A 26,704-nucleotide genomic window follows, 5' to 3' on the forward strand; every position below is an offset into this window, starting at 1 on the left:
GACCAGAGGCCCTGCCTTCCCCATGTGCTCCTGTCTGTCAGCGGCCCTCAGGTACCACTGGCATTTGGTGGTATACAGCAAGTTCATACTGTATATACATGGCACACACTTGTTGACTACAGAGGTTATGGAAAACTGGAATAGGGTTTAATTCTTAATGGTTTTACATCGAATTATTATTAACTATACATAATAAGAATGGTTTGATATATAGTTTTGTTTGTTTTTTGTGGTGCTGAGGTTTGAACCCACGGCCTTGTGCACAAGAGGCAAGCACTCTACCAACTGAGCTATATCCCTAGCCCAGTTTCTTTTTAAGACTTTTTTTTTTTTTTAGTTGTAGATGGTACAATTCTTTTATTTATTTATGTGGTGCTGAGGATAGAACCCATGCCTCACGCATGTGAGACAAGCTCTCTACCGCTGAGCCACACTCCAGCCCTGATACATAGTTTTGATCCTATTTCACACAATGAGGCAGATTGAACCAAATATACTTCTCTTAGGATAACTAGTTCTTAAACCGCTGAGCTAAAACACTCACTCAGATTAACTTAATGCACAAAAATACATACATTAGCCCAAAGGCACTTCACGTTACTTACAATGGGCTCCAACACCTTGCCCCCAAGCTCCCTCTCTGTTCTTGCCGGCCTCTTTCCCAAGCTCCTTCCTTGGGTCGCCTGGCCCAGCCCCTCTTTGTAAAGTGCTGCTGTCCTCCTGTACTCTGTGGGGCCACTCTTTTGTTTTCCTTGGTCCCTCTCCCTTTTGTCACACTGTCCCCCTGCAGCCCCTTGGTCCCCACACCTTTGCTGTTCTGGTATCTTGAATCACATTCCCATTCTCCTGGGCTGGCTGGGGCCTTATTTAGGCTCTTCTCTCCCTCTTCCTGATCTACACTGTATTTCCCCTTACAAAAGGATGGATCCACTTCCTCCGTGGACCCGGGATGGAGAGGTTCAAAGGGAGGGCCTCTGCAGTTCTGTGTTCAGTCTGAGAGAGGGTGTCTTTCCCACAGATTGTGGTCTTCCACTCTGCCTGGCCAAGGACCACAGCAAAGGGGTCTTGAGCAATTTAGTGCAGTAGTCCCTTTTGTGGCATACCAATGATTTGAATGACAATCACACATTTTGGCACTGTCTTGACAAGGACATATATCAAAGGAAGCAATTTTCTAATTAACAGGATATGTTAATTGAATACATTTTGAAAGTACATTTCTCTACAAAAGAAGGAAACAGTTTTTGAATAGCAAACTGTGGAAATATGTTTCTTGCTATTACAATGATTTAAGTAAATCTCTAGTGTTTGACCAAAGCAAAAATCCTATCAAACTGAAATCCTCGCTTCATTCTCAAGATTTTATCTAAGAAATGGTTTTTATACCATGAAATTTGCTTTTCTCAATTTTCTTATTTGGGAATTGAAACTTCTCTCTAATGTTACTATTCTTTAGTGAATCCTGGGTCTATATTGACGATTCTAATCCTATGTTACCACCCCTCAAGACTCAGAGATCTACTTTTAATATCAGAAAACTTAAAAGACACTGAAAATTCACTGGGGAAGAGACCACATTGACTAATAACACATTAAGCCTCTCTTTGCTTTCGGTTAGAATTGTATTACCCTAGAGTGGAACAAATTACTTGCTATTTAAGTTACTTCAGCAAACACTTGTAAAACACAAGCTGTATGGGAATAGAAAAATAAAAGAAACCACCAAAAAATAATTTATCACTCTGACAAAACTTTAAGTTACAATTAGTGTTTCAAGTTCTTTATATACTGGTGCAAGGGTCCTCAAGATGCTCACAAGATTTGTTTAAAATAATAACTGAATATCAAATAAACATGCAATGATGCCCAAGTAAGAGTCAATCTTTTGCTCTTCTGGATAATGGAATTTACGACTCTCGTCTCCTGAGAAGTGACTGAATTAATTCGGGTTGCTTTCAGTTTATGAGTTGGTATCTTGAGCATAATGTACTCAATAGATATTTGTAGAATAAATAAACAAGAAACCAGTTTCAAAAAGCTAAATTATAAGGTGCAGTTTCTTGTAGAAATAGTCTTATGGATGCCAACTGCATTCTTAAATAGTTCCTTAAAAGCTTAGAATTGATGTAAAATATAATGTATATATCTAGGATCCCTTATCATAAGCCCTTGGGACAGGCTGTTTTAGATCTTTTTTTTTTTTTTTTTGAGACAGGGTCTCACTGTGTTGCACGGGTGGTCCCTAACTCCTGGGCTTGCTCTATCTATCTTATTTTTTGGTACTAGGGCTTGAACCCAAGTGTGCTCTACCACTGAGCTATATCATCAATCCTTTTTTATTTTTTATTTTGAGACAGGGTCTTGCTAAACTGTTGAGGCTGGCCTCAAACTTGCTATCCTCTCAGCCTCCTGAATGGCTGGGATTACAGCCATGCTGCCACCATGCTTAGCTCAAACAATTTTTTTTTTATGGCAAAATATATAACTATTCACCAAATAAGATAAATGAAGATCACTTTCATGTAAATTCAAATCAATTTTTTTTCCAAATAAATATTTTTTCTAGAGGTTGGGTTTTTAGAGATTTGAAATTTCGGATGTGGATAAGGGTTGTGTAATGGCAGGACCCAGCAGGTGTTCTGTTGTGCTCTCTTTTCCAAATGCCATAGCAGACTTCTTGGACAGAGCCACACCATGAGAGGGAAGAAGACTTTTCCTCTTCTGCCCAGAGCCTTGTGATGGGCCTTGAAGGCCCATTCCCTCATCTTAGAAAGGGACTTTTAACCTCTTGGGTGTCTGGAGAAACACTTCTCCCTATAAAAGACAACAAATGCCCGAAGATTTAAAAAAAAAAAAAAGATCATTGAAGAACCTCTGCTCTGCAGCTAGGAAGAAGATGATCTTTATTTGGAGCCAGGGTCTCCAGACTGAACAGTCTGGATGTCCCAGAAGTAGCTCAGAGGATCCAGGACACACCTGGTCATAGCAGCTGGGGAGGAAAGGCCCTGAGTAAGCGAGGTGAGCCCCCCAAGGGTAGGCTCTCAAGCATTTCCAGCTGTTGGCCAGGGTGCACTGATGGCCAGAGTGACAAAGTCCCAGCTGCTCCTACAGGAGGAACGCAAGCTGGGACAGGGATGCAGGAGGGAGGGGTCAGTCACAAGGCTGACTCCAACTGGGACAGGCAGGAGTTGGTGGACTTGGTAGTTATTAACAACAGCCTTTTGAACCTTTCTGGTTCAAAAGATTGCCTCGCCAATATGCCTCACCAGTCTTGGCGACCGTCCTCTTGGGGTGTTGAGACAGGCATTTGTATTTCATTGGCAGTTCAAACCTTGGTTCTTCAGCTGAGATGAAAGGCAAGAAGCCAGTGAAATCCAAGTACTGTGGTACTCTGCAACAAGGCCACCTGTTAACTGAAAATGGAACCAGCCTCACTAGGTGTCTCCATTTGGGTAAGCCATGTGAGGAGTAGACTTCATGTTTTAAACATTATTATTATTATTATTATTATTTGATATCAGGAATTGAACCCAGAGGGTGGTTAACCACTGACCCCTTCTTCTTCTTTTTTTTTTTTTTTTAAATTTTGAGATAGGGTCTCGCTAAGTTGCTTAGGGCCTAAGTTGCTAAGACTGGCTTTGAACTTGCCATCTTCCTGCCTCACCCTCCCAGCTGCTGGGATTACAGGCATGCACCACTGTGCCAGGCTAAAACTTTCTATTATTTTGTAATTATCCTTAATTCTTCGCTTCCCATTTCCTTCCATAAAAGTTTACCTACAATACAAATTTATAATATGGAAAGTTAGCAAAACACAACATGGACTGCTTCAAAATACTAGTTTGTTAAATAATAACATCATTATAACCAGGAATCCAGCCTTGGCTGAGAAATCTTGCCTCTTACCTGTAGGCTGGGCGGTTTTAGAAGCAGTATACTTTTTATTCTCTTCTTTCTTTTCTGTTGCCATAGGTTGCCCTAAAAAATTCCTGCTAGCAGCTACTTCTGAACATTCAGAGACAAAGTCTTCTGAATAGTCATAGTGGGAGCTCAGGCTCCTGCAGGAGCACTGAGACCTGCTGTAGTCGACACTCCCATTGGAAGCCGTGCTGTTCCTTGACAAGCCGTCGGGGCCTGGGCTTCTGCATTCTGCAGGCCTCCTGCTGTCTTCCAGGGCCATGCTGGCGAGGTGCTCTTCTGTATGCACTTTTGTTGTACCAGCCAGAGACACAGTAGGCAACCTAGTAGTAGAAAGGTATTTTTGAATTTGACTATTGACTTTCAAATGAACCATGCTTTACTATGTTGTATGTAACTACATGAGTAATTATGAACATGAAACAAGGCATTATTCTGAAGTATTTTCTAGAAGAATTTCAGTTTAGTTTTCATGTTATTTCTACATAAAATATAAGATTGCTAAGACCAAGCTTTGTTTTTTGTTTTTTTTTTAGTTTTACAAGGACAAAATATCTTTATTTTGTTTATTAATTTTTATGTGGTGCTTAGGATCAAACCCAGTTCCTCACATATGCAAGGCAAGCTCTCTGCTACTGAGCCACAACCCTAGCCCTGAGACCAAGCTTTGGTACCATATACAAGTGATATGAGATAGAATCATACTGGGTAATAATATTGACAATTGTTTATGAATTAGTGGATGACATCCTTATTTCTAAAGGCTGGTTATTTGTTGGGTATTTTTGCCTTCATTAGAACTGAAGAAAATGACAGTTCTCGGTAAGTTTGGCTAACTGGTTTGAAATGTAGCTCATGACATTCAGACATATTCATGAAGATGTTCACTTTCATTTAATAATGATAAGATCACATAGTTTTGAGATTAAACATGTAGAGCACAATGTAACTAATCTTCTAGTTTTATAGAGCTAGTATTTGTTATAAAATCAAGAGTGATAGTGTTCCAGTGACATAAACTTTATCTACTGATCATAAGATTATATGTTTTAATTCAGAAAATTTGCTTTTCTTTCTGTGCCTAATTTAACTATCATAGCATGAATATGATTTCCATGATTATATACCACAAAATGACAAAGAAAGCAATTCAGGAAAACATGCAGATCTTCAGGGGAAGATCCTCTAGGAGTTAGAACTTCTGGAAGTGCACAAATGGAAAACGACCTTTCTCTAACATGGGACTGAGAGTGCTGGGTGCAGCAGCAGCCTACGCCTATCATCCCCGCAGCTCAGGAGGATGAGGCAGGAGGATCTCAAGTTCAAAACCAGCCTCAGCAAAAGCAAGGCACTAAGCAACTAGGTGAGACCCTGTCTCTAAATAAAATACAAAATAGGGATGGGGATGTGGCTCAGTGGTCAAGTGCCCCTGAGTTCAATCCCCATACCAAAAAACAAAACAAAAAAACAACAACATAAAGAACTGAGCATGTTTTCATCTGCACCAAAAACCAAGCTTATATAAATAATGGGTTTGGGAAAATCAAAATGAACTTTTTATGTGAAAACTCAAAATCTAATTTGAGAATTAAATAGTAAAGTAGACTTCAAAGAAAAATGTCTAACAGATAAAAATGAATAAAATTTGATGGTTTAATAAGGAGCATATATTACCACATAGTTAAAGGTCCTTGTAACCAAAGGCCATGACTAAAAAATCAATTCAGACCTACCTGCCGTCCTGCTTCTTTCACTTAGGGTGGATTCATTTCAAATCGAGTACAGTTTAAAGTGGTTTAAACACAGTGTTTTAGTCAGCGTTTTTCATTGCTGGGACTAAAGGACCCAACCAAACAATCGTAGAGGAGGAAGAGTTTATTTATTTACAGTTTCGGAGGTCTCAATCCATAGACAGTGGACTCCGTTCCTGGGGTGAAGTGAGGCAGAATGTCATGGCAGGAGAGTGTGGCAGAGGGAAGCAGCTCACATGGCCATCAGGAGGCAGAGAGAGAGGGCTCCACTTGCCAGATACAAATGTATACCCCAAAGCCACGCCCCAAGTCCCACCTGCTCCAGCCACACCCACCTGCCTTCAGTCACCACTCAGTTAATCCCTATCAGGAGATTAATTCACTGATTGGGTTAAGACTCTCACAACCCAATCATTTCTCCTCTGAACCCTCTTGCATGGTCTCACACATGAGCTTTGGGGGACACCTCACATCTAAACCATAACAGTAGCAGTTCTTCATTTGTGGGTCCAGAATGTTTGGGATCAGCAAATGATTCCCCAAAGCAGCTCTCACAGGTTGCTTCAGGATTCCATGGAGCTGAAACAACTCCTCAGCTTTTCACTGCTAGGATTCTGGCATTCCATGGAGAAAGATTTTGACATTACTTCTAGACACTGGTTGAATTAGATCATCTGCATGGCACACAGGTTGGGGGGCACTGTCCCTCCTGTTGGTTCACACACTCTCCCAAACATGTCCCCTAGGCCTGGCTGCTCTCGACAGCCCTGGTGGTATACATGCTCCCTAACAACCCAAAGGTTTCTCAGGAAAGTTGTCTCCCTAAAGAACACCAAGTCCAGCTCCCACCTGGTCAAGACAGCTGTTCCTAGCAGCAGGGGCCCTGTCCCTGATGATCTGGAGAGCAGGTTCCAGAGGACACAAGCTTGTGACACTTTCTATACACTCTCTTAGTTGTCTAAGTGAGAATCTAAAATGGAAGGCAGAGGAAGTCACACAGAAGGAGGTTACCTTTAGTTAAACAACAGGATTCTGCACGTCTTCATAACGCTCTCGCACTAGGGCATGGTAATGCCACTGGCGGGTCATAGCAACTAGCTCAACAGCAGACAGAAACAGACAAATCCATCTTCTGAGACTTTGAAAGGATTATCTTTTCATTTAATTCTCAATTCTCCTGTTTCATCAAGGAAGCAAAAGAGAAATTAGCCTTTCCAACAGAAATTTAATCTCACTCTTTCTACTAGGAGATTTTTTTCCTAAATCACATTCTGCTTGACTTGTCTTCTCTGCAGATGAAACACATTGGGCAGTTCACAGTCTCACTCTACAAAGAATCTCAGCCCAAATCTCTTATCTGTAACACTGGCCTGTGCTTCACCTCTCACTAGTGCTTATGCATTGTGCAAACTGCACAGAGGGAGGAGGCTCAGGCAAGATCAAAGGTTGAGTGACTGTCCAGGCTGTCTAATTCCAGGGCTAGTGCTTTTCCATTCAGCAGTGGACAGCACACTGGGGACCATCGCACAGCCCTAACTCAGAGAAGTCCTCTTTCTAGCCAATACTCTGCCATGTGGGCAGAGGTAGAGGCAATGACCCTGATTCAAGGACCTTTGCATCTGGAATAAGAAGACTCAGATGTTAGTACCCTAAGGAACTAAAAATGCCCACTCTAGCCCCCACAGCCTTGCCTGGCCTTGTCCCTGGAAGCTGTTCTCCCCCATCCCTCTTGCTCATGATCTTAACCCCTGTGTTCCTTTTTATCTTGAAAAATCCAAGTTTTCCGAATAGTTGTTGGTAATCTGCAAGAAGCATTTGGTTTTGGGCCAGTTGTTTCTGACATGAGCTAGTCTTGGCAAAATACCCGTGAAGGTTCCCTCCTCCTTCCTCACTTCAGAGTGAAGAAAGTCTTCTTGGACCTGGGATGAGGCTCAGGGGTAGAGCATATACTTAACATTCAGAAGGCCCTGGCTTCAATCCCCAGCATCACACACACACACACACACACACACACATAGTCTTTTCACACCAGCATTTTAAGATAAAGTCTTATTAATTCAAGAGAGTTTTTCATGCTATACTCACAAACTGCCCAATAGCTAAAATCGTGGTGGGGAGTATAATGGAGTAGAAGATGGTAGATGATATAAAGGCAGACAGACTTGGGTTGAACCTAGGTCTGTCTGTCACAGAAGGGCTTTGGCCATCTGTAAAATGTTTCTTACACCACCAAATTCACAGGGTCATCACAGGGGGAAGTGAGAGTGTGGTTGTGAAAATACCCACACAGAGCAAGCATCCTCAAGTACTTCCCCTGTTGGAAGAGAATTCTGGGACAAACACAAGGGCTTCCAAGGTCATTGCTGGTGTCTTCACGTGAGATTTGCAACCAAGACTCAGCCTGCTTTCCCATCAATTGTGGTACCAAGGATGGCTGCTGGAACAATCCCATTGTCTTGTCTCTGTGTGCTTCAGACCTACTGTAGTGCTGTTATAATATTTCTACATGCCGAGCAGAAGTTTCACACACATTAGCTTACCTAATCATGATGAGGTCGGTCCTTTTTTGTTTGTTTTTTGGTACTGGGGACTGAACCCAAAGGCGCCTATCCACAGAGCTATATCCCCAGCCCTTTTAATTTTGAGACAGGGTCTTGCTAAGTTGCTTAAGGCCTTGTTAAGTTGCTGAGGCTGGCCTCAAACTTGCAATCCTCCTGCCTCAGCCTTCAGAGTTGCTGGGATTTCAGGCATGTGCCACCACACCCAGCTAGGTATTGTTAACTCTATAGATGAGGAATATAAGGCTTGGAAAGTCAGCTAACTTGTACAAAGTCACAAAGCCAGTAAAGCTTAATTCTCTGAGCTTTGAACCCAGATTTCTTTGCCTTAAGGCCCTTTTTGCTGCACCATATTTCTGGCCTCCCCCAAACCGCATATTTGACCCAACACATTTGCTTGCTGCAGCCTTAAAATGTAAATCAAGCAATATTTGTGATGAGCTTAAGGGAATTACCAATGATTATGCTCTTCCTTAGTTTATCTCTCCACTCTAGTGTTCAAAATTCTAGACTATCCTGAATACAACCCCTCTCCCTTCATCTTTCAGGTTTGTCAGTGTAACTCTGAATTTCACATGGTAGGAGCGGGAGATGATGGATGTCACCAGTTAGGGTAGAAAGGGGTTCTCTTCCATTCCTAGATGAGTACATGGAGGTCTGAGTTGACTGTATCCCACAACTATCTTTTTTTTTTTTTTTTAATTTTTTTGTAGTTGTAGAGGGACTGTTTTTAAAAGGATTCCCTCTGAATCACACGCTCTCTGACAGACAAGATAAGTTTGGTTGCTCCATGTTCAACCACAGTAAAGAGCTAGCCTTCCTAGTCTCTCTGTCTACTAAAAACTGGTAGAATGGGGAGGAAAGGAAAATATTCCAATGGAAATACATTAGAGTTAACAAACATAAGACTTAATAAACAAGACTCCATAAACAACCTCACTCCTCATCCATGTGAAAAGGTACCCTAGTGCAGGCCTTTGTGACTTATCTAGAATTCGGGGGTGGGCTGAAGGTGTTACTGCCCTCCCCACGTGGATTTGCAGTCAGAAGCCTCTGTGGATGTCCCAGTAGGTACTGTCTCCTGTGGGTCTCTGCATTTTGCAGGATCTGCACAGTAAGAAGTTGGTAACTGAAGCCTCTTTAAAATGCTCAAAAAAAAAATCATACAATTAAAAATATTCCAACAAGGAAATATTTAGCAATATTGCCCTCAGCCTTTCTGGCTCACTTTACCTAATGCTATAAGTAGTTTCCTCAAGATGAGCCAAAAAAGAGTCTTACTATAAAGACATTTCCTTTTCTTTCGTAAGATGGGTGGCAGTAGAGAATCCTATTTCCACTTGGCCTGCTTTCATTAAATTTCTAAAACACGGTAGGAGGCAGTTATTCTGCTGTTGATCACTATTATAACCTAATCTATCTCATGCCATAAGCAACTTGAAATTAATCGCTGTGTACACTGATCTATCACTATGTTATAATGAAATGGCACAAATATTTAAAAATCAAAACCTATAATTTCAATTCACATCATAAGAAATTGTACTTTGGGGAACTTACTAAACTTAGAGTTAACATAATTGCTTTAGATAGCATATTGACATACTGTATTGTTTGAAAGAATGTATTTCAGGTATTTTGAAGGAATGTATACTTGGTAACAATAGCACCGGGATTTAACAGAACTTATTAACATCAGTGTCACTAAAACCAGATTTTTAGGTAAATTTATTGTGCCTCTTTTTGCTAGAACAATAGAGAGACCATTGTTCTTACTATTAATAGCATAGTCTTTGACAAGATGAGATCATAAGAAAAATGAGGACCAACTGGTTTCATAGTAAGCAGTTCAGTGACAATGATTTCAACACTTAAGTGAATGTAGTAGGTGAATGACCAACATTTGATAATTTTTTATATATTCAACAGGTCAATTTCTTTGGCTTACTAAGGATACACATTTTATATGAAAACTAATTCTTAAATCTTTGGGATGAAATTATTATTTTTTAATTGAAAAAGACTCCCTCTTTTATTGAGGTATGAATGAAATTTACTAACTGCACATATTGAGAGTGCACTATTTAAGACTAGACATTATCATATTAGACATTGTGCATGGGTACACACAGGGGTACACTTACACACCATGAAACTATCACCACCACCGAGATGGTGTCTTATCCATGACCCCCCAGCTTCCCTGGACCTTTCTGTGACTCCTCTCTGCTGTCACTCCCAGCTTCTCATCCCCATCCCAGGAAACTGGGATGTTTGTATAGATTGGTTTACATTTTCTAGTTTTATATAAATTAAATCATACTATATGTACTTTTATTTGGTTTCTTTAACTCTGCCAACTAGAGATTCAACCACATTACTATGTGTATCAACACTTTATTTTTTGCTATGTGGTGGTGAACACCTGAATTCCAGCAATTTGGGAGGCTGAGACAGGAGGATTGCAACTTCTAGGCCAGCCTTGTCAACCTAGCAAGGCTCTAAACAACTTAATGAGACCCTGTCTCAAAAAGAAACTAAGGGACAGGGATGTAGTTCAGTGTGTAAAGTACTCCTGGGTTCAAATCCCAGTATTGAAAAAAAATCATGTTTTAAAACTGCTCAGTAATATTCAGTTGTATGCATAAACACTGATTGGTTTATCTATATGCCCATGTACAGACATTTCAGCTATTTATGGTTTTGGGGTATTAAAAATTGCTATAAACATTCACATACAAGTTTTGTGTATGGATGCTGTAGTCTGGATATTGAATCCTAGCCCCTTCCTTCCTGTCTCCCTTTGCTTCCTGGAAGCCCTGAGGTGAGCAGCTTCCCCTATAATGTTCTGCCTTCCCCCAGGCCCAAGAGCAACAGGACAACCAACCAGAGACTGAAATCTCCAGAGTAAATAAACCTTTCCTCCTTAAAAGTTATGATCTCAGGTATTTTGTCACAGTGGCAGAAAGCTGACCACCTCCATGGATGTAGACTTTTCCCCAGGGTTAATACCTGGGAGTATGACGGCTGTATGGTAGCGTAGGTGTATGTTTAACTTTTTACAAAACTGTAGCTGTACCATGCTAAATTCCCACCACTAGTGCCTGAGTTCCGGCTGCTCCACATTACTGCTAGCACTTGATATGATAGTACTTTAGTCTTTCTAACAGGTTTGTGCAGTTATATTATGGCTTTGCCTTTGCCAAGTAACTGATGATCCTGAACATCTTTTTGTGTGCTTCTTTCCCATCTGTTTTATTGAGCTTTTTTGGTCACTGTGGCCAAAATACCTGACAAGAACAACCGAGGAGGTAGAAAAGTTCATCTGGGACTCGGGGTTTCAGAGGTCTCTGTCTGTAGAAGGCTGACTCCATTGCCCTGGGCCCAGTGTGAGGCAGCACACCAGGGGGAAGGATCCAGTGGAGGAAAGATGCTCAGCTTTTAGTGAGGCCAGGAATCAGAGAGGTAGAGCAAAGGGGGAAAGGGCCACAGGGAGGATGCAGCCTTCCAGGGCACGCTCTGAGTGACCCACCTCCTCCAGCCACACCCCAACTCCTACAGTTATCACTCAGTCCATTCAAACCAGGATGGACTGATTAGCTCTCACAATCCAGTCCAACCCAATCATCTCACCTCTGAATATCCCTGCATTAACTCAGGAGCTTTCAGGGTACACCTCACATCCAAACCATAATAATCTCCTTATATCTTCTTCAGTGAGATATTTGCACATTTAAAAAATTGGGTTGTCACTGAATTTTCAGAGTTGTTCATAAATTCTAGATGACCTTTGTCAGATATATGCTTTGCAAATAATTTCTGAGACTTGCTTTTTCATTATCTTAAAAGTATATTTTGAAGAGCAGATATTTAAAAATTTTTCATGAACCCCATTATCAATTTGTTCTTCTAAGAATGGTCCTTTTGGTATTGTACCTAGGAAGAGTTTGCACAACCTGAGGTCACAAAGAGTTTTTTCCTTGCTGTCTTATACAAGTTTTATAGTTTTAAGTTTTACTTTAAGTCTTGTTATTCACTTTGAGTTAATTTTTATGTTTTTTTTTTTTTTTAGATGGGGTTTTACTGTGGGCCAGGGTGGCCTTGAACTCCGGGGCTCGAGATCTTCTTGCCTCAGCTGGGATTATAGGCACGTGATGCCAAATACAGCCTAAGTTCATTTTTTTTTTTTGGTACTAGGGATCGAACCCAGAGGCACTTAACCACTGAGCACATCCCCAGCCCTATTTTGTATTTTATTTAGAGACAGGGTCTCACTGAGTTGCTTAGTGCCTCACCATTGCTGAGGTTGGCTTTGAACTCGTGATCCTCGTGTCTCAGTCTCCTGAGCTGCTGAGATTACAGGTGTGCGCCACTGTGCCAGGCCAAAGTTCACTTTTTTGATATATGTACATATGAATTCAATTGCACTGATCTATTTCTCTAGTTTTTGGATAGTGTAGCTTTATAATTAACCTCGAAGTGAGGCAATATTAGTTTTCTGACTCTGTTCTTCCTCTTCAAAGTTGTTTTGGCTATTTTAGGACCTTTTGAATTTCTATCTGAATAGTAGAATAAGTTTTTCAATTCCTAAAAAAATTCAATACAATTGCAGTTGGGATCGTGCTCAATCTGTAGATAAATTTAGGGAGAACTCACACCCTGTCAATATTGAGGATTCTGATTTATGAATATGCTACATCTCCAATTTATTAGATCTCTTTGGATTTCTTTCAGCAATGTCTTGCATTTTTAGTGTAAAAGTCTTAAATAACTTTTGTCATATTTATCCCCAAGTGTTCTATTGGTGTTAATTAGTATTGCTGTTTTAAGTGGTATTTTTTAAAATTTATTTTCAATTTCTGATTGGTACTAGGATACAGAAATCTGACTGGTATTTGCATATTAACCTTGGACCCTACAACCTTGCTAAACTTGCTTATTAGTTCTAGTAGTATTTTTTTTTTTTTTTGTAGCTTCAATCAGACTTTTATACTTAGATGATGATGTCATCCGTGAGTAAAGAGACTTTGGTTTTCTTTTTCACATTTCATTGCTTTGTGTGATGGCTCTGGCAGAATCTCCAGGACAATATTGACTAGGAGCGGGGGTGAGAATGATGTCCTTGTCCTGCTTTGGCTCTTAGAGGAAAGCACTTGGTCTTTAACATTAAGGATGATACTATGGCTTTTTCATACTTGTTCTTCACCAGGTTGAGGAAGTGGCCTTCTATTCATGATTTATTTAGGGAAGTAGGGTAAATCCTAGGAAAAAGTGGGTAATAAGAAGACTTCAAGATGGAGAGGGAACAGAGAAGAGGGAAGAGAACCAAGAAAGAAGCAGTCATTGGGGCACCTGGTGAAGGCCTAGAGAATGCCCACCTGGAAGACCCTTTCTCTGGCAGCTGTGGCAGTGGACATTCCTGCGGCACAGGAGGAGGAGGAGCCACAGGAAGAACAAACGATGCTTTACTTTCTCAAGCCAGTTTTATTTCTGATTCTTTTTTTTTTAATTTAAGATAAGGTTAAAGTCCTGTGGGTCTGTGTATCTCTCCTCTTGTTTTTATTTTTTTTAATTTTTTTTTAGTTTTTGGCAGACACAACATGTTTGTTTGTATGTGGTGCTGAGGATCGAACCCCGGCCGCACGCATGCCAGGCGAGCGCGCTACCGCTTGAGCCACATCCCCAGCCCTTATTTCTGATTCTTGCTGTAACTACATAGAACTCTCTTGAACTCTCTGCTGAGTTTAGGAAAGGGGATAGACACTGTCTGGAAAACCAGAAGGCCTCCAAGCTGTTTACCAAAGGGGTTAAAAATTAAATTGAAGCTGGGAGTGAGGGTGCATGCTTGTAATCTCAGTGACTCGAGATCCTGAGGCAGGAGGATTGCAAGTTTGAGGCCAGCCTTAGCAATTTAGTGAGATCTTGTCTCAAAAAATTTAAAAAGAGGGCTGGGATGTAGCTCAGTGGTAGAGGGCTCCTGGGTTCAATCCCCAGGACTGGGCGGGGGTCGTTAGGGTGACTGAAGCACATGAGAAATTTTAAAAGTTTATTTATGCAAACATCATTTCATGAATCAAGCAGAACGTAAACTGCTTTGGGTTTGGGGGCACTGCTAAAGGGGCTCAAAGAAAAGCCTTTTATAAAGTGAATGAGGAAACAACAGAGAAAATAGAAGGTGAGTTATGTAGGTGTCTTATTTGGACTACTCAGTTGGAAAGGTCCTACTTAAGTAAGTAGAGGTTGGGTGGCCGTTTGTAATTGGTTAAAGTTGTTCATTTCTCTCTACATTTGTCGATTATGAGAAACGCACCTGAGGTGGGCTTTGGCTTGCTTGGGTAGCAACCCAGGGCATTAGCCACTCCAGTCTGATGGCCTTCTAGCTGATCATTTTAACAAGCAGCAGAAGCAGCACCCCACCAGTGGCTGCTGGGTGGCGAGGGTCACCTGGTGTCCATTCCTCTTCTATTCCGTCAGGTCACTTTTCCTTCCCTCAGGTTTTGGGCAGTCCAGCACCTCCAGTCCAGGGATAAAGAGCCCAGTCATGGCACAAGTCACATTGGCTTCATTCTTCTGATGCTGCTGGTAGATGAACACTGTGTGTAGGTAGCTTTGAAGGTAGCTCCCAACTGCCCTCATTTTTTGTTCTCATGCCCTTGTGTGTCCCTCCTTCCCTTGATTTGATTTGGATGTCACTTCTAAGATTAGGCAATTAGAAGACTCATTCCTAATCTGTTTTGGTACCGGGGATTGAACTCAGGGGCACTCGGTCACTGAGCCACATCCCCAGTCCTATTTTGTATTTTATTTAGAGACAGGGTCTCACTGAGTTGCTTAGCAACTCACTAAGTTGCTGAGGCTGGCTTTGAACTCATGATCCTCCTGTCTCAGCCTCCACATCCACTGGGATTACAGGTGTGCACCACTGCATATGGCTTCATTCCTGTCTTATTACCCTCTTTTCCTCTCATTTGCCCACACTGATGGAAGCCAACTACCATATGGCGAGCTGACTCATGGACACAGGGCAAGAAACACAGGCTTCAGCCAAAAGCCAGCGAGGAGCTGAGTCTCAGTCTAACTGCCTGTGAAGAGTGGAGTCCTGCCAGCAACCATTGCAGTGGGCACAAAGCTTGGATCTTCTCCCAGAGGAGTCTTCAGATAACTGCAGCCCCCACTGATTCTTGATTTCAGTCTAAAAGGCATCCTGAGAGGAGGAATCAGCGGTGCCTGAGATCCATGGCGTAATAAATGCTTGTTGTTTTCCAGGCAGGAAATGTTCATTTGAAAACTGGAGAGAGACTTGCAGAATAGAAGACTTCTGTGTGGACCATGGGAGGGTACGGTTAGCAGTGATCTTTCAGAAAAATGGAAGAACAAAAGACTTAGTTCACTTATAATAGGCACTTTCTAGAATGTTTACTTACCTAACTTTGAAAACAATCTAAGTGATGCTATATTTTCTTTATCTCTGATCCATTAATTTTAACAATGATCTTATCAAAACATTTTTTGACTGATGGCCAACCACACTATTGGTTTAAGTTTTGGGGTAACTATCATATGGGCATAGATGATAAACCCAGGTGGATTTATTTATATATATATATGTTGTAGTTGGATATTTGTTTATTTATTTATTTGTATGTGGTGCTGAGGATCGAACCTGGGGCCTCGCACTTTAGGCAAGTGCTCTACCACTGAGTTACAACCCGCCCCCCCCAGCCCTATGGATCTTTTTATATATATATATATATATATATATATATATATATATATATATATATGTTGTAATTGGACACAATATCTATATTTTATTTATTTTTGTGTGGTGCTGAGGATTGAACCCAACGCCTCGACTCGCACATGCTAGGTGAGCACTCTACCGCTGAGCCACAACCCAGCCGCACCCCCTGCCAGGTGGATCTTATTAGGGTACTTAAGTTTCCAAAATAAAAAAAATTGAATGCCCCTGACTGATAATGGTTCAATTTACATTTTTTTTTTTTTTTTACTTTAAGGTGGCCTGTAATCTACATGCATTCAGCATAAACTGTATTTGGAATTTTAACCTTTTTTAAATATTTATTTTTTAGTTTTAGGTGGATACAATACCTTTATTTTATTTTTACATGGTGCTGAAAATCAAACCCAGGGCCTCACGCTTGCTAGGTGAGCGTGCCACCACTTGAGCCCCATCCCCAGCCCTGGAATTCTAGTCTTTTTGTGGGCTACATACTCTCACAGCACTGGGCAGAGACAACATGCAAATACCCAATACCCTATAGTCTTGCCAGCATTTTTTTTTTTGATACAAGTATTCAATAAATCACATAAGTTATTCAAAAACCTCATTGTGAAATAGGTTCTGTTAGATGATTTGCCCCACCGCAGGCCAATGTGTATTCTGTGCACTTAAGGTAGGCTGGGCTAGGCTAGGTCAGGTGTATTAAATGCATTTTTGGGTTTATTGGAACACAACTGTACTTGACCTTAACATAAATTAGACCTGCCAAAAAAACAATACTTTTAGCTTTCTGGAATTCCTGAGACCCTAAGATTGTTCTAAAATTTCTACCTGTAACCTGAACTTGGGTCTTTTTGGGTTCTCCTGGATATACCACGAGAGTTCATTCTTATTCATGGAACTCAGCCTGAGACATATTATCTGCTGTATAAACCAAAGAAAAACCAAGTTTGTTTTTGGCTGTGACTGCAGTTAGCAATGAGAAATAACCTGAATACGTATACAAAGTGGCTCTCTAGAATATTCAACCTATTAAGTACCAGTTTTCTCACTGATCTGCTAAAAACTGATTGATGACTAGTATCAGGCCTATTCTATTAGTGCTTTTAAGGTAACTAAACTGTTTTAGAGTGTCTTTGTGTTACTATAGATCAGGCTACTTGCTATTGTTATCAATAAAAATGCCTGCAATTACACATGTATGGAGTTCTGATAATGCAGCACATAATGGAAAAATCTAGGTCTTGGGCTAACCACTGAATGTTTTTAGTTAACTAGTCAATTAATTAACATGTTTTATTGAAGAACATTTATTTAGTGTCTGCTGAGTACTGACTGTGTAATGAAGGCAAACTTCTGCCTTCAAGATATTAAAATGAGGTCCATTTCTCCATTGTTCTAATGGAGAAATCTGACCTGGTTGATGATGTGTTTTTCTGGAATGCACCATGATGAAAGGAGGGCTGCTGAAGAGAACAGTAAGCTTCTGTGTTATTAAAGAACAGGAAAGAAGAATGTTCTAGATCAAGGGGTACATCTGAATCATGTTTGAATACTATATAGTCAGGTGTTTCCATCCTGTTTTTGAATTAAGGCTGACAAAAGAAATCATCTGCTAAAATGTTTTAAAATGAGTTCCTGTGTATCTGGTTTTTTAAAAATATTTTTTTAGTTGTAGGTGGACACACAATATCTTTATTTATTTTTACGTGGTGCTGAGGATCAAACCCAGTGCCTCACACATGAGAGGCAAGTGCTGTACCACTGAGCCCCAGCCCCATCCCTGTACCTGTTGTTCTTAATTAAACTTCCCTAAGATATCTGAGGATAAACTTTATATTCCGAGCAGTGGGTTCGTCACACTGTAGAATATAGAAAGTTTCCATGGTAGAGTTTTTTGAAATATCTTAGCCTCTTTTTAAAGAGAATATATTTCAAAAAATCTAAAATGTTACAAAAGTACTACTATCTCACAAAGAACATATAAGAACAAAAGTTTTGAACCAATATTAATTTATATACATTCATCTGCATTATGGATTGTTGTACACTTCACACCAAGGCTTTTCTTCTCTTAAACTGAATCGACTATTGGCAATTGATTGGGAAATAATAATAATAATGATCATCTTGATTGTACTTATCCAGTGGTTATGCTGAAATAAGATCTGAAGAAGTCATACTGAGTGGTGCTTTTCAAAATATTAGAGGCAGAACAAAAGATCCTGTTTTTTTTTTAATTTTGTTTTGTAGTTGTAGATGGACAGCATGCCTTTATTTTTATTTTTATTTGTTAATTTTCCTATGTGGGGCTAAGGATTAAACCCTGTGCCTCAAGGTGCTAGGTAAGCTCTCTGCTGTTGAGCTACAGCCTCAACCCCTGCCTGTTCTTTCTTTCCAGTGTAAAACAGAACAAAAATAATCAGTGTGTTCGGATTATGGACTACTTGCCTGTAAACAACATAAAACAAGAAAACGGGGGGGGGGGGCTAGGGTTGTGGCTCAGCGGTAGAGCGCTCACCTCGAATGTGTGAGACCCTGGGTTTGATCTTTAGCACCACATAAAAATAAATAAGTGAAATAAAGGTATTTAAAAAAAAGAATGAAAAAAAAAAAAAAACAAGAAAAGGAAGACCCTCTTGGTATTACTGGTGGGCAATGGATCTCATTGTGGAAGGACTGAGGTTGGTGGATTTAGCATCACATACTGAAATTTATTCTTCTGGAACACACTACAGAACAAGAATGTTACAGAAATGCAGACAACCAAGAAATACAGAAAAAGATGTTCTAGCTTACTTATAAGAAAACAAAAATTAAAACAATCAGATGCCATTTTTTATCAGAATTGCAAAAGTTAAATAATCAGGTGAAACATGTTGCTGTAATTGTGACTAACAACTGAGACTGCATAAAAATATGGGAATCAAGCCTATTTCTGTTTATGGATCTGTATAGGTAAAGATCTCCAAGACACGTTATTTATTTTTTTGTAGTTGGACACAATAGCTTTATTTTATTTATTTATATGTGGTGCTGAGGATCGAGCCCAGGGCCTTGCACTTGCAAGGCGAGCGCTCTACCGCTGAGCCATAACCCCAGCCCCAAGACACATTAATTCTAATCCATAGCTGCATGCTGCCCATTGCCTTCCATAATGAAAGGACTTAAATCCCATTTTTGGGGTTTAAAACTTTCCTATGATTCTGATGGGCTGATTAATGGTCTCCTAGGGATATCTATGTCCCCAGAGTCTATTACTATATATAGGAAAAGTAACTGCAGGTGCGGTCAATTTCAAGAATTTGGGTGGGAAGATTTTCCTGAATTATCCATGTGGCCTAATATAATCACAGGGGCTTTTGTGAGGGGGATGCAGGGAGTCAGAGTTAGGCAGCCGCATGATGATGGAGGTGGAGGGAAGCAGAGGCAGAGAGAGAAGACACCATGCTCCAGCTTTGAAGATGGGATAAAGGGTCACAGGCCAAAGAATATGGGCTTTTCGAGTAGTTAGCAAAGGTAAGGGACGGGATTTTCCCCTGGAGCCTCCAGCAGGAACTGGTCCTGCCAGTTTAAAGACAGTCCAGACTTCTGACCTCCATAATATATATTTTATTTTGAGGCACTGAGTTTGTGATGATTTTTTATAGCAGCAACAGGGAACTAATAATACAGGTGCTTTGAAAAACATCATGAATTAAAATGGCTGAAAGCAGGCTATTAAGATAAAAGTGAACTACACTATTCTAAGAAGTTAAAGAAGAAGGTAATTAAAATGCTTTGGGACAATATCTTTTTTTTTTTTTTTTTGGTAATGGAGATTGAACCCAGAGGCACTTTACCACTGAGCTACGTCCCTACCCCCCCTTTTTTTCTTTTTGAGACAGAGTCTCACTAAAATTGCTCAGGGCCTTGCTAAATTGATGAACCTGCGATCCTCCTGCCTCAGCTTCCTGAGTCACTGGGATTACAGGCATGTGCCACTGCGCCCTGGCTTGGTACAGTATCTTAATGCTTCTAGAATTTCTCTTGCTTTACTGCATCTGTACTATATCCAGGAAAAAAATGTGTTCAACCCCGGGAAGTTGATGGGATTGTTTACTTAGGAAAACTAGCAAAAGATAACATCCAACTCTCTTATAGACACTCAAGATGGATAGTTAAAAAAAAAAATGCAAGGAGAAGGCCCCTGTGAAGAGGCAATGGTGGAAGGGTACCTGGAGTCTCAGAAAGCAGGATGTGGGGCTGGAGTTGTGGCTCAGTGGTAGAGCGCTTGCCTAGCATGTGTGAGGCCCTGAGTTCGATCTCAGCACTGCATATAAATGAATAAAATAAAGGTCCATTGACAACTAAAAACATATTTAAAAAAAAGAAAGCAGGGTGGGCAGGGCAGAGGCAGTAAGGGGGAGGGGTGACAAAAAGATGTCAAGTAGCTGGCAAGGTGAAGAAATGAAATACACAGAGAATAAGTTAACTTAGGAAATAAGTGGACATATTTTGAATTATGGAAAACAAGCTTCTTATTGCCCAAAAGGCTTACCTAGAAAGGGGTAGGGCTGGAAAGAACCCTGGGATGTTTGATTACAATTGGAAATTTTGAGTTAGTATATATTTTATATTGTATATAATATACACACATTTATACACAGGAATATATAGTTTTGTGTGTGTGTGTGTGTATATATATATATATGGTTATAGTTATAGACATATGTGCATAAGTATCTATAAAATGTGTATATCCCCCAACTCTGCTCTCTGAAGCAATGGTACTTCAGTAACAATGAGTGCTGGGCTCCATTCTCCACAAGGAATCAGGGTACCTTGGAGAAACTGGGGTATCTTGGACGATTCCAAGCCTAGGTCAGGGAAAGTACAAGATAAAGCTTCATGTGTGTTAAAAGGACACAGAAGCAGCTTGAAATTCTCACTGGTCAAATCTAGGACAGTTTGAGCATCCAATAAAGAAGATAGAGGATTACAGCTCACTGATTAAAACAGAGTCCACACTGACATTAATGAATAAATGAGAAAGCTCTGTCTTATGCTACAGTAAAACTGATAGGTGTGCAGGAGTGGTGGAAAGAGAATCACTACTGACAACTTCCACAGAGGAAACTCATGCAGGCAGCAGTTGCCAATGGATATTAAAGGTCAGTGAATGTGAGCTGACAAGGAGCAGGATTTGCCACAACATTAGAACATCTCTTCCCCCAACACTAGTAAAATACAGAGGGAAAACAGGTGATGTTGTGGAGACCCGGAGGCACCTGCGGAAACAGGTGATCAGGATCAGTGTCAGCAGGGGTGGGTCATGTCCCTGGGTACTGAGAAGGGCACTGACATTTCTGTGGCCTCCCCACCAGGAGCAGGCCTGAGTCTGGGCAGGAGCAACATCAACCAGAACTAAGTTTGGGGCTCTCCTAGAGAAGGAGACTGGGACTCTCTCACGTGCGCTCTCTGATACACAGTCAGGCAGAATGTTGATAGGACAGAAAGCTCTTCCTTCAGCTTATGAACTCGGTACTGTGCAGGCAAGACCATCAGCACCTTAGAGTTTTCAAGGACACCATGTCAAACACTATCTACTTCTAAGATTATGTGTCCTAGTTTTTGCTTTAGAACCTTGGTCATTCTGGAAGTCAAAAGAGGAAGTTTGGAATTATTGGTCAGGACAGGAGGCATAAGGCTTGTGACACGAGGGATCTGCATTCTCTTCCCAGCTCTACCAGTGAAACAAGCTATTTGGCCTCAAGTAGCTAAGGTGAGAAATCAGCTGACTGCCCAGTGACCTCTAAGGCCCAGTCTAGCACTCAAATCCTCAAGTGAAACCAACCTGGATCCACCAGCAATTTCAAGCTGACAATATGAAAATGTATCATGTTTAACAACTGGATGGTTATACACTAGTTGTGTGGGTTTTGGTCACTTAATAATTTTAGACATTTTATTTTTGACAAAGATCCTGAATTCATTACCAGATTGACATCCTGAAGCTGCGCCTTTAGGAGGAGAGACTGTGCCTCTCTACTTCCCCCAAGTGGTGACAAAGGCAATGGACTCTTCCGCCCAAAGGAAAATTTAATGTGGGTTTTACCAGGGCCTATTTTTAGCTCCCCTGTGACCACACTTTAAAATTTTCAATGTTTACCTATTTTTTTAACTAGAATTTTCATCTATTTCAATAAAATTATATTAAAATACTAGAAATTTAATATTTTTTACACATCTTTCAACACCTTTGAGTGCTTACTGTGCCAGGAACTGTGGGGTTCAGGGAATCCATGATGAAAACAAACACCAATGCTTCTGTTTCTTAGGAACTTGTGTGTTGGCAGTAAGCTAACGACAAGAGTGACTTTTGTTTTAGAGGAGATGCAGTTCTGTCAGGATACATAACAAACAGACTGGATCCTGACAAGTGCCCCCCTGGAAGCACTGAGGGGAGACAGGAAGTCAGTGGGCTGTAACTAGGGAGGGAGATGAGGGGCAGACAGAAAACAGAGTCAAGGCCTGAAGGGCACAGGAGCCCATGTGGCTAAGGTCCAGTGGAAGGGCCAGTGGGTCCTGATGACTCTGGAGAGGGGGTGGGGTGAGCGCCTGCAGGGTCGTGGGAAGGCCACGTGTTAGAATGTGAAGGAAGCTGGCAGTGAACTAGAGGAGTGCTGGGAGGGTTGGCATAACCAGTCCTGCCTCGGGAAGAGGCTGGCTGAGTGTGAAGATCAGAACAAAGTCAGAAGGGTGTGGGGACCAGACAGCAGGGCCTGGTCTCCAGCCCCTGTTACTGGAGGTGGGGAAAATGTAAGAGGTGGGGCCTCCTGGGAGGATTCAAGTCATTGAGGGTGTGCCCTGAAGGGGATTCTGGACCCTGGTCTCCTCCTCTTTGATGATTCTGGCTAGGAGGGAAGAGGCTGTGCTCCACCATGCACTCCCTGCCAGGACATGCTGCCTTGCCACAGGCCCCCAAATAGGTCAACCAACAATAAACTCAAGCCTCCAAAAACTGAGAGCCCAAATAAACCTTTCTCTACATACTTTTTAGTTATGGAAAGCTGACACAAGGGAGCGGGTGGGACTCAGGTGCTGGTTATGATGAAGGCATGTGAAAGACGCCTTCAGGAGAGCGCTGGGCTGGGGCTCAGTGGCAGAGCGCTTTTCTAGCACGCATGAGGCACTGGGTTCAATCCTCAGCACCATACAAAAATAAATAAATAAATAGAGGTATTTAAAAAAAATGCCCAGGGGACATCACCAGGACTGCATAGTTTACTGGATGGTGGGGTAAAGAGAAAGGCCAAAGGAAGAACCCCAACTTACAATGGAAGAGATTCCAGTTAGGGCTGCTTGGTGGGACACTGTTTGGTCTCATGGCTGTTGAACTGGAAGTGTATGAGTGATATTAAGAAGCAATATCATGAGAGGCTGGGGTTGGGGCTCAGTGGCAGAGCGCTTGCCTAGCATGTGTGAGGCACTGGGTTCGATCCTCAGCACCACATAAAAAACTAAACAAATAAAGGCATACTGTCCATCTACAACTATTAAAAAATTAAAAAAAAAGAAGCCATAACATTCAGCTAGCTGGACATATTGGTCTAGCTCAGAAGAGGACACTGTGAAGAAAGCTGAGTGCCAAGTACATACTTAGCACTTAAAGCCAAAGGCATGGATTTATGACTAGTGTCAAAGACTAGGGGGAACAGGGAGAAAAAGGGAGAACAGACATGGAGCTACAAAGAACTCCAATATTATGGAGCCTGGAAGAGGAGAGGGAGCCAGAATGGCAACAAGAAGAGCAGAGAAGCAGGGGAGAAGAAGCACTGAAGAGGCCGGAGGAAGTGTGTTTCAAGAGTGAGGTGTGGCAGCAGTGTCAAATGCTGCTCACAGACTGAGCAAGATAAAGCCTGCAAATATCTCATTAGAGTTTTTTTTTTTTTTTTTTTTCCTGCATAAGGACGGGATGGAAGCCATACTGAGACTTGAAGGGGTTGAGGAAAGAGATACAAAACAGATGTATTGAAATATAGCAACTCTTTAAATAGTGGACCTATCCAAGGGTATAAAGGATTAAACAATAACTGGAAATTGAAGGGGAATGTGGGGTAAAGGATTTTTCTCTTTCTTTTGTGATAGGAGACTTGTATATTTAAAAGTCCCGTGTGAGGGCGTGGGGATGGGGGTGAGTAAACATAGCAAAAAGATGGAGGAGGGGATTATATTGGAGAGAATGGATACCTGATACCATCCTACATGGCTCCTTTTTCTCACTTGTAAGAAGGGTTGGGGGGGTCTTTTGTTCTTCCCTGCAGTCCATTTTAAAGGTCTTACCAGGGCTTTTTAAAGTTCTGTTCCAGGGACACTCATATTTATTCCTTTAAGAAAGCTAAAGGGCATCTTTCAATTTGTAGCTTATTAACAGTATGGTTCTTATCTAGTCTTGTCTATCTGGCTAAACAGCTGCAATTCTCTAAGTGTGTACTAAAGAATTTATTTTTTATCTATGGGAAGTAAAAAACTCATATAATCCTTAAAAAAAAAACCTTGTTTCCATAAAATAACCAAGAAAAGGAAACTAACATGACTGCCTATGCTCAAGTGGGGAAAGGCAGAAGCCAGGAAACCAGTTCGGAGGTTACTGAAACAATGCAAGCACCAGATGATGGTGGCCTGGATCAGGGTGGTGACAGTGGGGGGTTGGAGAAATGGTGGAACTGTGACTCTTCTGGGTACATCTTGAAGGATGTGCCGACAGAATAGAAAGCACCAAGGCTTGGGCAACCTGAAGAATGGAGTTTCTTCAGGTTGAGGGTCTGGCTTAAGAGCAGGGTTGGGGAGTGATCAGGAGTTGTCTTGGACTTAACAGCCTCTGGGATGCCTTAGTCACCTACCTAGGGTCGTGGTAGGCTGCTAGGTGCACCAGTGTCACGTTCAGGGGAAGGGCTGGGGTGGACGTAGGCATTCGGAGCTCACTGACATTGACATGGAGAGCCCATGAGACTGGATGCAGTCATCTAGGGAGTGTAGCCGGAAAACAGGTTCAAGGTCCTGTTCAGCCCGTGGGAAGCTGCCTGGAAGAATTAACTGTTGGCATAACTGTGGCAACGAAACGTCAACGCCTCAAAGGAACCTAGGCACAAAGAGCCCGGAGGCTGAGAGGACTATTCAAAGGGTGCGGAGCCTGGGGCAAAGTCAGCGACCAGGTCGGGAGGGAGCCGCAGCAAGAGAGGGCGCGCGCAGGAGGGCGAAGGCCAGCGGGTCGGGCCCAGCAGCCCGGGCTCCCTGGGGGCCGTGCCCCACCTACTGCCTGAGTGGCCCCGCCGCTCCGCGGCTGCACTCGCGCTGTCGGCGCTGGTCGCTCTTTCCTGGCAGGGCGGCTGCCGCTCACCCGCCGCGCTTTGCAAAAAGGAAACTTCGGCGCCGGGCTACGTTACCAGCGGAGCGGCGCTCGAGGCCAGCCCGACAGGGACCGGGGAAGAGCTCAGCAGGCGCCTCGGGCGAGCGACAGGCTGCGGCGGCGGGCAGTTGCCAGCTCCCCGCGGCTCAAGCGGCTGCACCAACCCGGCCTCTCTGGGGTGCCGGCGCGTCGCCGTGGAAACCACGCGGTGCCCGCTGGGAGTACCCGGCCGGCCGGCAGGCGCGCGCATGCGCACTAGGGCCCGCCGACGTCGCGGTGGGGAGGGGCGTCGCGGGCCCGGCGGCGGGAGCTCGCGAGTTCTTCTTGGCGAGCGGTGAGCAGGGAGGTGGCGCAGGCAGCCTCCCCGCCCCAGCGCGACGCCCGGGCCCTGCGTCCGCGCCTGACTGGGAGCGAGCTGGCGGGCCCGGCGTCCGTTCTCACGCTGCGGCCTCTCCCGCTCGCCGCCGGGTTGGAACCTGGGTTGAGCGCGAGGCTCCCGCCGGTGTGGACGCCTTTGCCCTGCGGAAGCGGGTGAACCGAGAGCAGTGGCCTTACAGCTTCTTTCCTACGCATGAGTGTTTCGGCAGTCTGATCACAGAACGGTGCATTTTGGTGTAGAAAATTCAGATATGGACAGACAAGGACAAGGAGAAATTTAAAATCACCCAATGATGATTTTTTTTTTGGGGGGGGGCGCGTGTCACAAGCGGTTATTAGGGACTCAGTCTGAGGCGAAGATAGATTCAATCAAACCTATTTTATTGATGCTCGTTACTCTTCAGACACGTCCTAATTCTAAGTCATAACTGAGTCTACACCCAGGGGTCCCAGATGCTCACCTGTGACGTGTCTTTAAGTCCAGGTCTGGTGAAGGGGGATAACAGCGACGGGTCTCTGTCCGGGTCCTATTAGTCCCATCGCCCCCCCCTCCCCCCACCAGAAGTCTGGGTTTTTAAGCCCTAGTTCAGTTGTGCTTGTAGCTGATAACTGAGTGAGGTCTGGGGTGTATCCCCGGGTGTAGACTACATCACTAACAAGTCTAGTTCTGCAGTTAATAGCCAAGTTTTGCAGTTCACATTACGTTATGGGCACATTACTTATAGTCTTATCCCACACACACACTAATTAATAGAATCAACAGTCAATAATCTTATAATATTTCTGGTACTCATATCAGGGGTACCAGAAATTGAACTCAGGTTCACTCTGCCACTGAGCCACATCCCCAGCCCTATTTTGTGTTTTATTTGAGACAGGGTCTCACCGAGTTGTTTAGAGCCTCACTTTTGCTGAGGCTGGCTTTGAACTCATGATCCTCCTGCCTGAACCTCGCTAGCCGCTG

General features: G+C 42.5%; 1 protein-coding gene and 1 long non-coding RNA gene across 3 annotated transcripts in view; both read right to left on the minus strand.

The window, feature by feature from the left end:
• The window catches only part of Lca5l (lebercilin LCA5 like), a 29,429-nt gene extending 25,135 nt beyond the window's left edge, over positions 1–4,294 (minus strand). The window contains exons 1-2 of the mRNA XM_046439078.2: positions 3,907–4,294; positions 3,267–3,413 (exon numbers count right to left, since the gene is read on the minus strand). Of these exons, the coding sequence (XP_046295034.2) occupies positions 3,267–3,413; positions 3,907–4,294 (535 nt within the window). The remainder of the gene's footprint in view (positions 1–3,266; positions 3,414–3,906) is intronic.
• Positions 4,295–13,121: 8,827 nt separating this feature from the next.
• On the minus strand, positions 13,122–25,555 carry LOC131423971 (uncharacterized). 2 transcript variants are annotated; one of them, XR_009226253.1, is made up of 2 exons: positions 25,400–25,555; positions 13,122–15,581 (listed from the first exon to the last, which is right to left on the minus strand). It is a non-coding gene; the product is annotated as an uncharacterized LOC131423971 (long non-coding RNA). The 2 variants fall into 2 exon arrangements; XR_009226252.1 differs by having other exon boundaries at positions 24,857–25,555.
• Positions 25,556–26,704: the final 1,149 nt, after the last annotated feature.

The sequence above is a fragment of the Marmota monax genome, unplaced genomic scaffold (assembly GCF_021218885.2).
Source record: "Marmota monax isolate L192 unplaced genomic scaffold, Marmota_monax_Labrador192_F-V1.1 WCK01_AAM20220418_F8-fsc00125, whole genome shotgun sequence".
Taxonomy (NCBI): Eukaryota; Metazoa; Chordata; class Mammalia; order Rodentia; family Sciuridae; genus Marmota; species Marmota monax.